Genomic DNA, 14,412 nt, shown 5'->3' with positions numbered 1-14,412 from the left:
GTGCATTTTTGTAGCCCACTGAAACTTCTCTGATTTGTTGCATCCCATGTTGTTTGAAAATATGGATAATTCATCTCTAGGTCACCAACAAGTTGCATAAACAAACCTTTGCTCATACGGAACCTTTTGCGGAATAGATCATGACCATATGTTGAATCATCCGCAAAGTAATGTCGGATCAGTAGCTGTTCAGCCTCTAAACGATCTCTTTGGATTGTGTTTCTCCTTTGATTGTTACTTGAGCTAACATTATTCTGGAGAAGAAGTTGTGCAGTACGAGATAATGCAGGTAACAAATTATTGTTGATAAGTTCATCCTCAGAAGATGAACTACCGTTGTTACCATCCATTACTATTTTGCGAACGTTTGGATTCATTTTGAAAGAGAGAGAAACGATAGAGAGAAAATGAAACAAACATATATAAAGAGATAAGGAAACAAACATTCATATATATAGATAGTGAAACAAGAGAATCTTAATAAAAAGAAAAAAGAAAAAGTAAAAGAAAAAGAAAAATAATCATAAAAAAGAAAAAGATTCTCAGTCAAATGATGTCGACACTCTGAACTTCACGGGTTCTACAACTCCCAACCATATTTAGTTGCAATTTGTCGTTTCCTTTCAAGAACCGTGCTCAAAATAGCTCCAGTCAAATGATCATGCGGTCGTAGAAAATACTCCATATCTTGGTTCTCTATCTCTCGCTCCAACAATTGAGCTTTCAGTGCTTCATTAGCTTCTAAAATACGTAATTTTTGTTCCCGGTACCGTTGTCTCTGTTTCGCCTCTATGTTGGTTGTAGTGTTGATGCTGGCAATATGGTTGACAAGATCAAACATTTCATTTTGTGTTGACGATACTGATGCCACTTTTTTTCCTTTTCTTTTTCTTTGAGGCGGTGAGTCTTCAACATTAAAAGGTTGTTGTTGTTGGGGGAATCTGGGAGGATACTGTGCATCGGAAGATGTTGTATGGGCGTTAGATGAAGATGTTTTAGTTCGTTTTGAAAAAGGAGGCGGGGAGTCTTCACCAGCTTTTGTAACCAACGCCCATTTCTCGTGGTCTTTCAACCACTCCCAAGCTTTTTGATGAGGAAAGGATTTTTGATTAATAGTACTCCGATACTCGCTTAGTGAGGCTTTTAAAACATCAACCTCAGATCTCCCACTAGCCACACTGTTCATCCTACGGTTATAGATGCAGTTGAAAGCGTTACATTTCTTTTGCAGGTCTTTCCATTTTGAGTTTACTTGGTGTCGTGTCTGATCCGAACCTCCAATCTGAACATTAAAATGCTCTAGAACCCGATCCCAAAATGCATCGAACTGTTGTTGGTTTCCACGCTGTTTATCTTGAGAACAATCGACATATGCCCTAGCTAAAGCCAACTCTTCGCATTCCACCCATTTCTTTGACTTCTGGCGGTTTGTAAAGGTGCGTTTTTTCTCAACAACAGGTCGCAACTCCTCACTAGTTTCTTCTTCATTTCTTTCGGGAACCGGATCGTCACTAGAACTATCAGATTCTACGTTCTGAGAATCACGGAACTGGAAATGCTCGGGTTGGGAAGATTGGAATTGAGTTTCTGGAACCCTTTGAGAAAACTGATTACATGGATTATAACTCATATTTTCCTCTGAAAGCGTAAATGTGTTGTAAGATTGTTGCACCGGGTAATATTGTTGTGGATAGTTTTGGTTTTGTTGGTAGTTTTGGTTTTGTTGGTAAATTTGGTATTGTTGATAGTTTGGATTTGGGTTATGAAAGGTTGGAGAAGAAAATGGAATATTTTGACTTGAACCGTCTTGCGTGGATTTGCGTCTTTAGTTAGAACCGGTTTGTTTGCCTTTGCCTCGGGAATCCATTGAAGGTTACTAGAGGAATTGAACCAACTTGTAAAGTATTTCCAGACAAATCACACTACAAATAACACTACAAATAAGTAAATTTTGCATTCATCGTAAACTTATAAAAAGAAAGCAAAAAAGTAGATAAATAAATAAAATAAATACTCATGAGTAGTTGGTGAATATTGTTCAAAAATACTCACATGCAATAAAAGTAAATTAAAGTTTAGCAGGAATCTTTACATACAATGATTGCATGCATGCATGAATAGTCAAAGAAAAGTTGAATGGTCAAGGAAATTGAATGCATTAACTCACGGGTTGGTGAACCCTATAGAAACAAACAACTCATCCAAGGCGCTAAACCCAATTAAAAGGAAGTTGTTTGCCGGCGGTACCGGGATACCGCCCTAACCCATTTCTAAATTTTGAAACGACTCCTTGTGGCCTTAGGAACAATGTCTTTTCTATGATTCTCATTTTGACCACACAATTTTGTTTTTTCTCAATTTCACCCTGGCACTTAAATACGTGACACGCATCACTATTAAACCGATTATCATTCCCCTTTGCCTTCGTCTTTCCCTTAATTTCTGATTTCTTCTTCGTCTTTTCTTTGCTTCCAAGAACTTTGTGGTTTGTCGATGCAGTGATTTTTGAGGTTTCGCAACGACGCGGACGCACCCAACCATCGGTTTCAAGCAAGTATCTATTTTAATTTGGGAGTTGGGTATGTTATCTATGTTCTGAACGTGGTCATACCTGTTTTTTTATGCTTAGAAGCAATTCTCTGTTTCGATTTTGGGTTAGTTGTTTTTTTTTTTTTTTTTCAAATTTTGGTCTCGGGCTCCACCCTCAATCACTTTGGGTTAGGGTTGGGTTTACTTTCACTATTTATGAATTGTCTAATTTTGGTCTCGGATACGTAGTATCACTGTTACAAATTGGATCAATTGTTCATCTTAGGATAGCAATCTTGATACAGCTATTTCAGATTAGCACTTAAAATCTGAAGGTAAGATGTAGAGGTTAAGGTATAGAAGATGGGTGAATTTCAGAGGTCTATTGTTTGTAGAATTGCTTCCTTAAGTATCTGTTGTTTCGTTTCTTTCTTGTCTGTTGGTGTGTTCCATATTTTTGTTTATTATGATGATGTTTTTCTGTGCTTTGCAGGTTACATAGTGCATCTGTGTGGTTTTTGTTGTCAATCTGCTTACTCTGGTATGTCTCCTATACCGTGTTTCTGCTGTTAATGGTATTTATTGTGGTAAATGTAAGCAAAATGAAATGATTCAAATCCAGTGATGTTGTAATTCATACCCTCTCCTTTTTGGTTTGTCTGTGCAGGTTTTACTAACATCCCATGGTTTTGGTTACAAATTGTAAAAAAAAAAAAAACAAAAAAAGTCCATCAATTGTTAAAGGTAAGAGTTGAGACTCCATAATTAATGAACAAAGTTTGTTTCCTTCCACTTCCAATATGCACACATTCAATTATATTGTTATCTTCTTTTATTCAAAATTACATTTACAAATGTGTTGTATGATTTCTTAGGTTTGCATATTGTTTATAGGAGGGGACTCTAGGTCATTTTGTATTTATATGTTTACAGAAAGTTATTTAGCTAAAATAATCTGATGCATGAGTGTGCTTTTTTTTTTTAACCAATTAGCTTGCTTATTGACATATTTTACTTGAGGGGTATTTTTGTCAATTACCATTCTTTTACCGAATTTGTTTGACTTTTGACCAACAGGGAAAGAATGAAAGTTTTCTGTCTACTCATGGAACTGAAACTCAAAGTTTAGCTACATAATAGGAACATATGTAATTATAATGGATCGTGTGTGTATGCACGTCAAAAATTAAAAAAAAAAAAAATATCCGTGGTTCACCACGGTTTCACTTACTAGTTCCAATTAAAGCTTCAAACTTTTTTAGTTTTTCTTTTTCTTTTACAACAATGTTACTTTTTGAAATATTATTTTATCAAGGCTTTTTTATATTTTTTTCACCTTTTTTTACTTTTCCATGCATTTTATTTTCACAGTTTAACAATTATAGCATTGTACTTCCAGTTTTCTTATCAAAAGCGTATTTCTCTTTACAGTTTTTATTTTCTTTCCTTCTATAACATTGTTACTTTCAAATATTTTTCATATCAAGACATTTTAATAAATAATCTTTATATGTTTTACTTTTTTTTCATTCTACTTTGAAAAATTTACCAGTTATAGCATTATACGACCAGTTTTCTTTTATAAAAGCACATTCGCTTTGAAAAAACATACCAATTAAAGTTTTACACATTTGTCTGTTTGTTTTTTTCTTTTACAACATTTTAATTGTTAAATATTCTGTTATCGAGACATTTTATTAAAATATCTTTTCATTTTTTACTTATCTAGACATTCTACTTTGATAAATCTACCAAATATAGCATTATACTTTAATTATTCATATTAAAATCACATTTCCTTAGAAAAATCACCTCAACAAAGTTTTGCACATTTTATTAAAAATCCTTAAAATTTTTACATCAGACATTTTATATACTTAGAAAATTTTACTAATTATAGCCTTGCACTTTTAGTTTTCTTAATAAATGCACATTTTCGCTTTTAAAATCATCCCTACCATAGCTTTCAATTTTTTGGTTTTTATTTCCTCTTTTATAACATTTTTAATCTAAAATAATCTTTTATCAAGACATTTAAAAAAACAATTGTTTTACATATCTAAGCCTTCTACTTTTAGCTATTTACCAATTATAGCATCGTAACTTATTTTTGTTATTAAAAGCACATTTTCCTCTTCTCTAATTATAGCATTGTACTTTAAGTTATATTATGAAAAGCACATTTCCATTTGAAAAATCATCCTAATTAAAACATTGCACTTTGTAAGATTTTTTTTTTACTTTTACCACATTTTAACTTTCAAATGTTGTTATATTAAGACATTTTATTAAAAAATCTTTGCATTTATTTACTTATCTAGGCATTTTACTTTGAAAATCTTACCAATTATAGCATTATACTTTATGTTTTCTTATTAAATGCACATTTTACTTTGAAAAATCATACAAGTTAAAGCTTTGCACTATCTAGGCATTTTTTTTGCTATCAATGCATTTTACTGTATCAAGTCGCTTTATTTTGAAAAATCTATCCAATTTTTTTACTTTGAAAAAATAATAATTCTTTTCTCATCAAAGCATGTTATTTTGAACAAACCATCAAATTTTTATGTATCTAGAGATTTTATTTTGAAGAATCTAGTTTTTTTTCTTTCAAAGCATTTACTTTGAAAAATTTATCATTTTATTTTATATCAAACCATTTTACTTTGGAAAACCTACACAACTATAGCATTGTACTTTCAGTTTTCTTTATATAAGCACATTTTCAAAAGTCAACCCATTTATAGCATTGCATTTTGCAGTTTTCTTTTTGTTCAACATTATTACTTTCATATTTTATTTTAATTAGTCTAATTGGTCTATCAACTTTTTTCTTATCAAGACATTTTTACTTTATAAAAGTTTAACCTATTTTTTTGCTCATCAAAGCACTTTTTTTTTTTGAATTATCCATCAAAAAAATCAAGTTTCTTTTTTATGCTATGATATTAAAATTTTCAAATCTCCTATTTTCAAATCAATTTACTTTAAAAGCTATATTATTTTTTTTATATAGGCATTTTACTCTGAAAAATCTACCAATTATAAGCACATGTCTCTTTGAAAAATCAACCCATTTGTTTTATTTTAGTTACAACATTACAAACATTATTTTTTTTTATCTTATCAGGTCATTTTACTTTAATCTATCATATTTTTTTATTATCAAGGCATTCATCTTTGAAAAATCTGACAAATATAGTATTGTATTTACAATTTTCTTATTATAAGCACATTTCCTCTTGAAAACTCAACCCATGTATAGCACTGCTTTTATCTTTATGTTACAACATTAAAACATTCAAATTTTATCTTATCAAGTCATTGTACTTTGAAAAATCAATCATATTTTTTTTTCAAATCTAGTCTTTTTACTTTGAAAAATCTCTCATTTATAGCACTGTACTTTCATTTTTCTTATTTTAAGCACATTTTCCTTGAAAAATCAACCCCATTTTAGCATTGCACTTTCAGTATGTTTCTTTCTATTATAGTTTTCAAAATTTTCTTATCAAGGCATTTAACATTGAAAAAACAATAAAAATCTTTTCTTATCAAGGCATTTTACTTTAAAAAATTCATCAATTTTTTCTTATGGAGGCCCTTTACCTTGAAAAATCTATGAAGTATTACATTACATTGCATTTTCAGTTGTATTATTATAAGCATATTTACCTTTGAAAAATCAACCCGTTTATAGCATTGCACTTTTCAATTTTCTTTCTATTATTGCATTGTAACTTTCATGATTTTTTCTTCATGTTGCCTTGAAAAATCTATCAATTTTTTTCTAATAAAGGCATGTTACTTGAAAAGTCTACCATATATAGGACTACACTATTCGGTTTTCTTTTTGTTACAACATGGTAAATGTCAAAAAAAGTTTACCTACCAATTATAACATTATTCTTTTAATTTTCGTATTATAAGTTACGATTTAAAATTGTAAAAACCACTTGTAAAATTCCATTTTTCAGTTTTTTTTCTGCTTCAAAATTGCAACTTCCAAAAATTTCTTACCAAGGTCTTTTTTTTTTTTGAAAAAAGTATCAAATATTTTCTTATGAAAGAAACTTACTTTGAAAATCAACCCAATTTTTAGCATTGTACTTTCATTTTTGTTATTATCAGCACATCTATGTTTATGACAAGTTTTGAAATGTATTCTATTCATTTCATTTTATTATGTTAATATTAATTATATTTATTTCTTTTTACTATTTTTTATATGATTTCATTGGTTTGGTATTTTTGTAAGAAATGTAAAAAGCTGTCGGTCCAAAACCAACACCGCAGGTTTATCGCTTTATTTAATTTATTGGTTAAATTACTGACTATCAGTTTCTTTTATTTTGTAAATTGGTTACTTGTTTTGATTGATGTATTTACCTGCTATATATAATTATATGATGTGATTTTAACTGTTGTTATTTTATGTTTTATGCATAAGTTTTGGCTCTTCTTGCATTTTGAATGTTACTGAAGTCAATATGTTTTATAAGTTAATTATCTGATTATTAAGTTTTATGTTCATAAACTCTCTTGTGTCAAGGACATTAAGTTATGGTTTTCTTTGTTTTGAAGTAAGCTGTTTGCTTATTTGATCTCAGTTTGAGAATTATTTTGGTTACAAGTTTTGTTGGTCATGTATTATTACCTACACTTACTTTTTTATTAAGTAGTTGTGTTATTTATTGTTTACTTTTGTTTGTTTAAATTTCTAGTAGGCACATGATTATCTGTAGTATGAATTTATTTTTATGTTTTTTCTTCATTTTATACTGCTTTTATATTAAAAGCCGATACAACTTTTTGTTGGTCAGACTTGACTTTTCACAACAAAAAATTATCCTGTTTACATGTTTTAATGTCTAATCGTGTAATTGTGGCTTTATGTGTAGGAGGTTCTACTTTGTTTATTTCTTGTGTGTTTGTTTGTAGGACCTGCTTCGGAATTCATGTATTAGTTCAGTTTGTAGGCCTTTTCTTTTTCTTGTGTGGCTTTGTATGTTGATTTTGCTTTGTTTGTAGAGTTATTGTGTGGCTTTGTTTATAGGATTCTAATTTGGAATTCATGTCTAGGGTTTGGTTTATAGGGTTCTGTTTTTGAATTTGTGTTCCTTTTCTCGTGTAGCTTTGTTTGCAGAGTTCTTACATGCCTTTGTTTTTACAGATCTTCTATATTGTATTTTATCGTGTCTATTTTGTTTGTAGGGTTCTACTATGTTTGATTTTGCTTTGCTTTGTTTATAAGGTTCTATTTTATATGTAGAGAGTTCTGGTGTGGCTTCGTTTGTAGGGTTCTACTTTGTTGTAGGATTCTGTTTTGAAATTCATGTCTTGGTTCTACTTTTGAATCCTTTTCCCTTTTCTTGTGTGGCTTTATTTGTAGGGTTGTGTTTTGTTTGTAGAGTTATTATGTGAGTTTTTTTATAGGATTTTTCTTTGGAGTTCTTGTCTCGGGTTATGTTTGTAGGAATCAACTTTGATATTCTTATCCATTTCAATATTCTTATGTGGCTTTATTTCTAGGGTTCTGATTCTTTATGTAGAGTTCTTATTGGTTCTATTTAGATGGTTCACCTTTGTTTTTAGACTTCTTGTGTGGCTCTATTTGTAGGATTCTTGTCTTAGGTTCTCTTTGTTTCTTTGTAGGGTTATGTTTCAAAATTCTTCTCCATTTTCTCTGTAGAGTTGTTCTTATGAATTCTTTGTATCGGGTTCTATTTGTGAAGCTTTGGAATTCCTGTTAATTTGTGTTTTCTTGTGTGAAATTTATAGGGTTATTTTTTGTTTGTAGAGTACTTGTGTGGCTTTGTTTTAGGGTTCTACTTTCTTGTCTTTAATTATGTTTGTAGGGTTCTACTTTGGAATTCTTATTCATTGCATTTTCTTGTGTGGCTTAGCAGCTTTGTTTGTAGACTTCTTGTATGACTTTCTTTGATCTTTGATTGTAGGGTTCTGCTTGTGAATTCTTGTCTTGGGTTCTCTATGTTGGGTTTTGCTTTAGATTTCTTTATCCATTTTGTATTTTCTTTGTAGGGTTTTTTGCTTTGTTTGTATAAATCTTATGTGGCTTTGTTTCAAGATTTCTTGTGTAACTTTGTTTGTAGAGTTCTTGTGTCTCTTTGATTGTAATCTTTGGAATTCTTGGGTTATGTTTGTAGGGTTTATTAACATTTAGTCTTCAACAAGGCTATAACTTCATGGTTGAATTAGATTTGATCTAATAACTTTAGGGTTGAATAATTTCTTGAAAAGTTTGGTCGTTAGGACCGAGTAACAAATGGTGAGTCTAGAACTAAAAAACACATGGTTCACTATTTAAGTAAAACCGATAGAAAATGAAAAAAAAAATATCTAAAAATACTAGTTGTATGTCCGGGTCGGATCATATTAACTTGATAGAAAATGTAAAAATAAAAATAAGAAAGTGTTACTTTTGTTACTATGCTCTTTTAATTTCAATCTCTCTAATTCACATATGATAAATTTTCATATTTGGTCGTTGTGTTGGATCAACAAGTAGTGAACTTCAACTAACTCTTATATGTTTATGTAGATCATTATCTTCTTCTACATTCATTTTTCATTCATTTAAAAAAAAAAACTTCTACATTCATTTTTCATTCATTTAAAAAAAAAAACTTGAATAAAGACATTTCTAATTCTAATTTCTTAAACAAATGGCAATTAACAAATCAACAATTAACTAACACAATTCTAAAACTTAGAAGTCAATGTAATTAAACAAGTCCAAAGAACCAATTGCTAAAATCATTAGTGTGAACCGTGGATCAAAGACTTGGAATTTGAAAGTGAATTTAAATAAAGTATTAAACAAAGACAAAAAAGATGAAAAATTAATTTTTCAAATTGTCAAATACATTAAGAAAATAGCCCCTTTGAATCAAATAACAAAATCGTCAACCTCGGTGAATCCGTAAAAAAATTCAAATAAAAAAGAACATTGGAAATGTTTAATTGAATGTAACTAAAAAAGTTACAAAGACCTTAAACCAAAGACAAAAGTAGCACAATTTTGAATTGAGAATTTTACAACCTGCTGGACTGGAGTGTAAGATTGGTCGGTTGGTGGTGTCGTAGGAAGAAGGCGGGCTGAAGGCCGACGGGAGTCGGTTGGTTGAGGGCACTGAGAACATTGAGGGCAATGATCACATTAATAGAGACCTTCGCAACCGTTTAAATTTTTTATAATTCTTTTTTTCTTTTCTGTTTAATTACAAATTTTTAATGGACAACTGTTTTTTGGCTTACAAATTTTTGGGGATCCAATAAACAATGCCACTTCCAAAACATACTAACCTTCATGTATTGCTATCCTTTTCTCTAAACAAAATTAATGGAAACAAAAGAATCAATTAACAGAATTCTTCTGGTTTTGGTTTAGGAAACCTTCGATATCCAAACTTTGCATCCACAAAACCTAATTCTGTCAAACTCCAACCACAATTTCTCCTTCCCTAATCCTTTCCGCTCTCCAAATCTCCTGCAAAAATTTGTTTCTCTTCACACTTGCTTATTTGTTAACACTTTTTTTTCCCTTCTTGAAACTTTTGTGGTTAGCATTGATTTTATTCTATGATATTAATGTGTGCGTAATCTTGGATTTTGAATAGAATTACTCTGGTTTCAGCTATCACACTTTGATTTAGTGTGGAAATCAATCACCAAGTATAACTGACGATTTCAATTTTGAATTTGGGGTTTTAATGTGTGCGTAAACTTAGATTCTGAGAGAGCGTGTCATATTGTTGTGATTTAGGGGGTGTTTGGCTTAACTTTTCACAGCCAAAATTTCTTTTTGGAAAATAAAAAAAAGCAAAAGATGTTTGGCAAACTAGTTTTAAAAGTTACTTTTGAAGTTTTTACATAAGAAAATGAACTTTTTGGAAAAGTCAGAAAACTTTTTATAACTTTTCCAAAAATGACTTTTGGGGTTTGAAAAGCTAAGCCAAACACCCCCTTAGAATTCATTGCAGAAGAAGGCTTATTAGGTATACATTTCTTCATTTCCTTCTACTTGTCTTCTCTTTTTAGCAATTAGGATAGGAAAGGATTGTAAAAGAATGATTCAATATTAAAATTAATAAAGGGTAGATTTGAGAGAATTTAAAAAAAAAAAAAAAAAAAAAAAAAAAAAAAAAAGTTCGTTGAAACGCTAGTCTAGTCTAAGTAGCTTTTTTAAAAATCTAGCATAAAAGTTCTATCTTTTTGGCTTGCCAAACATGACAGCCTAAAAAAACTTGAAAAATAAGCTAACTGTGACATGACAAACATAGTCATAGACTCGCTATTCATCTATTGTTTATGCAAAAGATGTTAATGTCATTTCCATTCTTATCATTGAAAATAGACATAGAAAGCTTGTGTAGTTGAGTCATGTTCCTTGTAACAAGGGACAATGTTTGGTAATGATATTTGACTTGTATACACCTTAACAGACCATTAAGCTTTGCTCATTTCTTCATATTGATTTCTCCTTGTCGATTATGGAAAATTTGCTTTTACAAGAATGAGACATCGTGCGAGTAAAGAATATGACCATTACAAAGGGTACATGTGTCAAATTGTAACCACACACATTCGACTTTCTCAACATTTCCAACCCAAAATCAATGTAAGTCAACAAGACATATATTAAAAGACCAATGTATTCTCATTATATATAATGAGCAGAATTAAAAAAAAATAAAAAAAATAAAAAAAAAAAAGTTTTTTCAAGTCATTTACGTTGAACTTTTCAGTTTTCTTTTTAATATCAAAATATTCCAAGTCCATTTTCATGTTACATCAAGTGCTCCAGTAGTTCCAACGAGGGAGGATTAGTTTTGTTTATTGAAAGGATTGTCGAATGTAGAGTTGGCATGTTAGCAAGTTTTGTCCCTAGACATATGTAGGTCGGAAAATGTGGTCTCCCCACAAATAAATAAATCCATTGTTCTATAAAACTGAACACTATTCCTCTCCTCAAATTTAATATAACATGATGACGGATTAATTGCTTTGATAAATCTAACAACATGACGGAATTAATAAAAATTAAGGGAAGATTATACCTGAATGATGCGTTGGATTATATTGATGATGGATTATGTTGAATGATTAGATGATTATATGGATAGTTTGGATAGAACTCTGTTATTCAAAAATAGAACAACTATTTCAACAGAGAAGACAATTGAGATCAACTCAAGTCTTAAACACTCAAACTTAGCTTGTTTATTTCATTTGGGCAAAGGCCCTATTTATAGGCTCAAGAGAGCCGGTTACAATTATTGTTGCAATCGTTTGATTGCAATATGACACATATATATTTACATTATAGCCCCCTAGACTATTGAGGGTTATACACTTTATGTTACATCAACCTACACTTAATAATTATTCTACCGACACTTATTTAATTACATAACAATCCTTCTACCGACACTTTACATAATGAAAAATATCCCCCCCCCCCCCCCCCCCCCCAACTTCCGCAGGGACTGGGCAATTTGTAGTTAATAATAGTTAGAAATGTCAAAAATAAATGAAAGATAAATTGAAGAAGACATTATAGTCATTTTACACAGTTTTGAAAATCGGATTATTGAGTTCGCCTGGACTACGCTGGCTTTGGGATGCCAGGCTTGATGCTTCAAGAAAGTTCCAAACCAATCTCTGGCACTTGGTAAAGATTTGTGATTTCAGGGTGATGACAAGTAACTCGTGAAGGTCTATAGTCAACTACGGCTATTGAGCGTCGAGACCAAGAATTTGAAGAAAGATCTCTGCTTAGGCTTAAAATCTCTTAACCTCTCAAAGTCACCACTCCGTCCAGATGTGGAGGTCAGAATCTCATCCTATCCACCCGGGCCGTCGTCACCACCTTCTTTTGTCCGATCCTTCTCCTCTTGAAAGGATGAAGCGGACACATTTATAATAACAAAGAATGAAGCATGCAACTCATTACTTAATTATATCTAACAATAAACAAATCATATTTATCTTATTTGGTAGTATTCGTCGATCGTTCTTGTATCTATTTGTATCCACAAGAATTTTCATATTATGGAAATATAAGCCAAGCAAAAAAGACTAAAAGGTGTGGAAAAAAGAATAAGTCAACAAAAAGACTAAAAGGTGTAGAAAAAAGAATAAGTCAACAAAAAGACTAAAAGGTTATATAATAAACTGTAGATGTGTGGTGCCAAAATTCATATGATTTATTCTTCATTTTGCATCCACGAGAATTTCCAAAGTGGGGAAAATAAGTCACCAAAACGACCGAAAAAGCTTTGAATTTGACAAAGTGTCCATTGAAAGATAAATTAGAATGATTTTTTTAAAAGAATATTTTTATGTATATACAACGTCACAATTTGAATTCTGTATTCTAGAGAATTCTACCTATAAATTCCCATCACCCATTTAACTCCCACAACCTTGAAGTGTCGTTGTGGTATCACTAAACAAAATCAAAAAATGGGCCATTGGAATAACATATTACTTCTTCTTGCTATGTTCACGAGAATTCTTAATATTTCCCGAGCCCAAAACTCGCCACAAGACTATGTTGATGCTCATAATCAAGCCCGAGCTCTGGTTGGTGTAGGGCCCATGACATGGGATAGCCGTGTGGCCAGTTTTGCACAAAACTATGCCAATCAAAGACGTGGTGACTGTCAGTTGGTGCACTCCCCAAACCGTCCCTATGGCGAGAATCTTGCCTCTGGGTCAGGGTTTGACTTGACCGGTGTAGATGCTGTGAACCTGTGGGTTGGTGAGAAGACAGATTATGATTTTAATTTGAACACTTGTGCTCCAGAAAAGGTGTGTGGGCATTATACTCAAGTAATTTGGAACAATTCGGTTCATCTTGGTTGTGCAAGAGTTCAATGTAATAATGGTGCTTGGTTCGTTACATGTAACTATGATCCTCCCGGCAACTATATTGGGGAAAGACCTTGCTTAAGTTGCAATTATGTTGGGGAAAAACCTTGCTTAAGTTGCATATATGGAATAATATGCATTCACATGAATTATAACTTTCAAATGCTTGATTAAATAAATTACACTTAAAATAAAGTTTTTTAAGTGACTGATTAAATAATTGTAAATAATCACATTTTTTTTTCCAAATAATTGTAATAATTAGATGGTTATAAGAAATATATATATATATATATATATATATATATATATATATATATATATATATATATATATATATATATATATTCTTCCATTCTTTTTCGTTGTCGTTTGGTCGTAATTACCCAATATATAGATAGGTATATACATTATGGTAATTGGTAAATAAACAATAAAACCTCAAATGGTTGTGTCGTTGTGCGTGTAATTTTATTTTTTCATAGATGTCAGTAGGACTACACTTTATGCTTACAAGTTACACCCCTTTTGATCAATACACATGAAAATCCGAAGGTCCAGAATGCTCTTTTCACGCCTGCCTATTATGATGTATTTAATTTCGGCCTTGGATAACACAAAAATGGGCTTCATAGAGAGTAAAAGATTCTGGTTATACTAAAATAATAAATGCCTTTGAAACATTCATGCACGTCATTGTCATATCATTTTCCCAACACTTCACAAAACTAATAGATGTCATACCACACCTTTATTATTATTATTATTATTTTTAAATTGAATAAAACATAATTTAATAAAATTTAATTATATAAAGTTAATACAAGAAAAGTACTTCACTAATTAAAAAAATACATATGAAATTAAAAACATAAATAAAAAAACATAATCGAAACATAGTAGAATTGTATGTGACGTCTAATCATCGTCGCTCTCCATGTCATCATAATCCTCGCCCGAATCATCTACAAACATGTCTAATTC

The 14,412-nt window shown here is 30.9% G+C and overlaps 1 protein-coding gene, 1 long non-coding RNA gene and 1 pseudogene across 8 annotated transcripts; 2 read left to right on the top strand and 1 right to left on the bottom strand.

Annotated features, from left to right (window-relative positions):
• Nucleotides 1-409: 409 nt before the first annotated feature.
• LOC145054261 (uncharacterized) lies at nucleotides 410-12,564 on the bottom strand. 6 transcript variants are annotated; one of them, XM_079002413.1, is made up of 3 exons: nucleotides 9,811-12,564; nucleotides 9,596-9,685; nucleotides 410-1,922 (listed from the first exon to the last, which is right to left on the bottom strand). In XM_079002413.1, exon 3 carries the CDS (start codon nucleotides 1,628-1,630, stop codon nucleotides 581-583), a length of 1,050 nt encoding a protein of 349 aa, XP_078858539.1. In that variant the 5' UTR covers nucleotides 1,631-1,922; nucleotides 9,596-9,685; nucleotides 9,811-12,564; the 3' UTR covers nucleotides 410-580. The 6 variants fall into 6 exon arrangements, with proteins under 6 accessions (XP_078858539.1, XP_078858538.1, XP_078858541.1 ...); XM_079002412.1 differs by having other exon boundaries at nucleotides 9,596-10,042; nucleotides 11,613-12,564; XM_079002415.1 differs by having other exon boundaries at nucleotides 11,613-12,564.
• LOC145054264 (uncharacterized) lies at nucleotides 1,959-4,005 on the top strand. 2 transcript variants are annotated; one of them, XR_013684743.1, is made up of 4 exons: nucleotides 1,959-2,579; nucleotides 3,023-3,070; nucleotides 3,197-3,273; nucleotides 3,607-4,005. It is a non-coding gene; the product is annotated as an uncharacterized LOC145054264 (long non-coding RNA). The 2 variants fall into 2 exon arrangements; XR_013684742.1 differs by lacking the exon at nucleotides 3,607-4,005 and having other exon boundaries at nucleotides 1,968-2,579; nucleotides 3,197-3,603.
• Nucleotides 12,565-12,743: 179 nt separating the features above from the next.
• On the top strand, nucleotides 12,744-13,632 carry LOC145054262 (pathogenesis-related protein PR-1 type pseudogene; annotated as a pseudogene).
• The last annotated feature ends 780 nt before the right edge of the window (nucleotides 13,633-14,412 follow it).

This window comes from Lactuca serriola, chromosome 5 (genome assembly GCF_051521515.1).
Source record: "Lactuca serriola cultivar US96UC23 chromosome 5, Lser_US96UC23_V15, whole genome shotgun sequence".
NCBI classification, from domain to species: domain Eukaryota; kingdom Viridiplantae; phylum Streptophyta; class Magnoliopsida; order Asterales; family Asteraceae; genus Lactuca; species Lactuca serriola.
This window is presented reverse-complemented; position numbering and strand designations above follow the sequence as displayed.

Excerpts from the sequence above, each read along its gene's own strand:
- LOC145054261 (XM_079002411.1), bottom strand. The coding sequence starts at position 1,630 with ATGAGTTATAATCCATGTAATCAGTTTTCTCAAAGGGTTCCAGAAACT.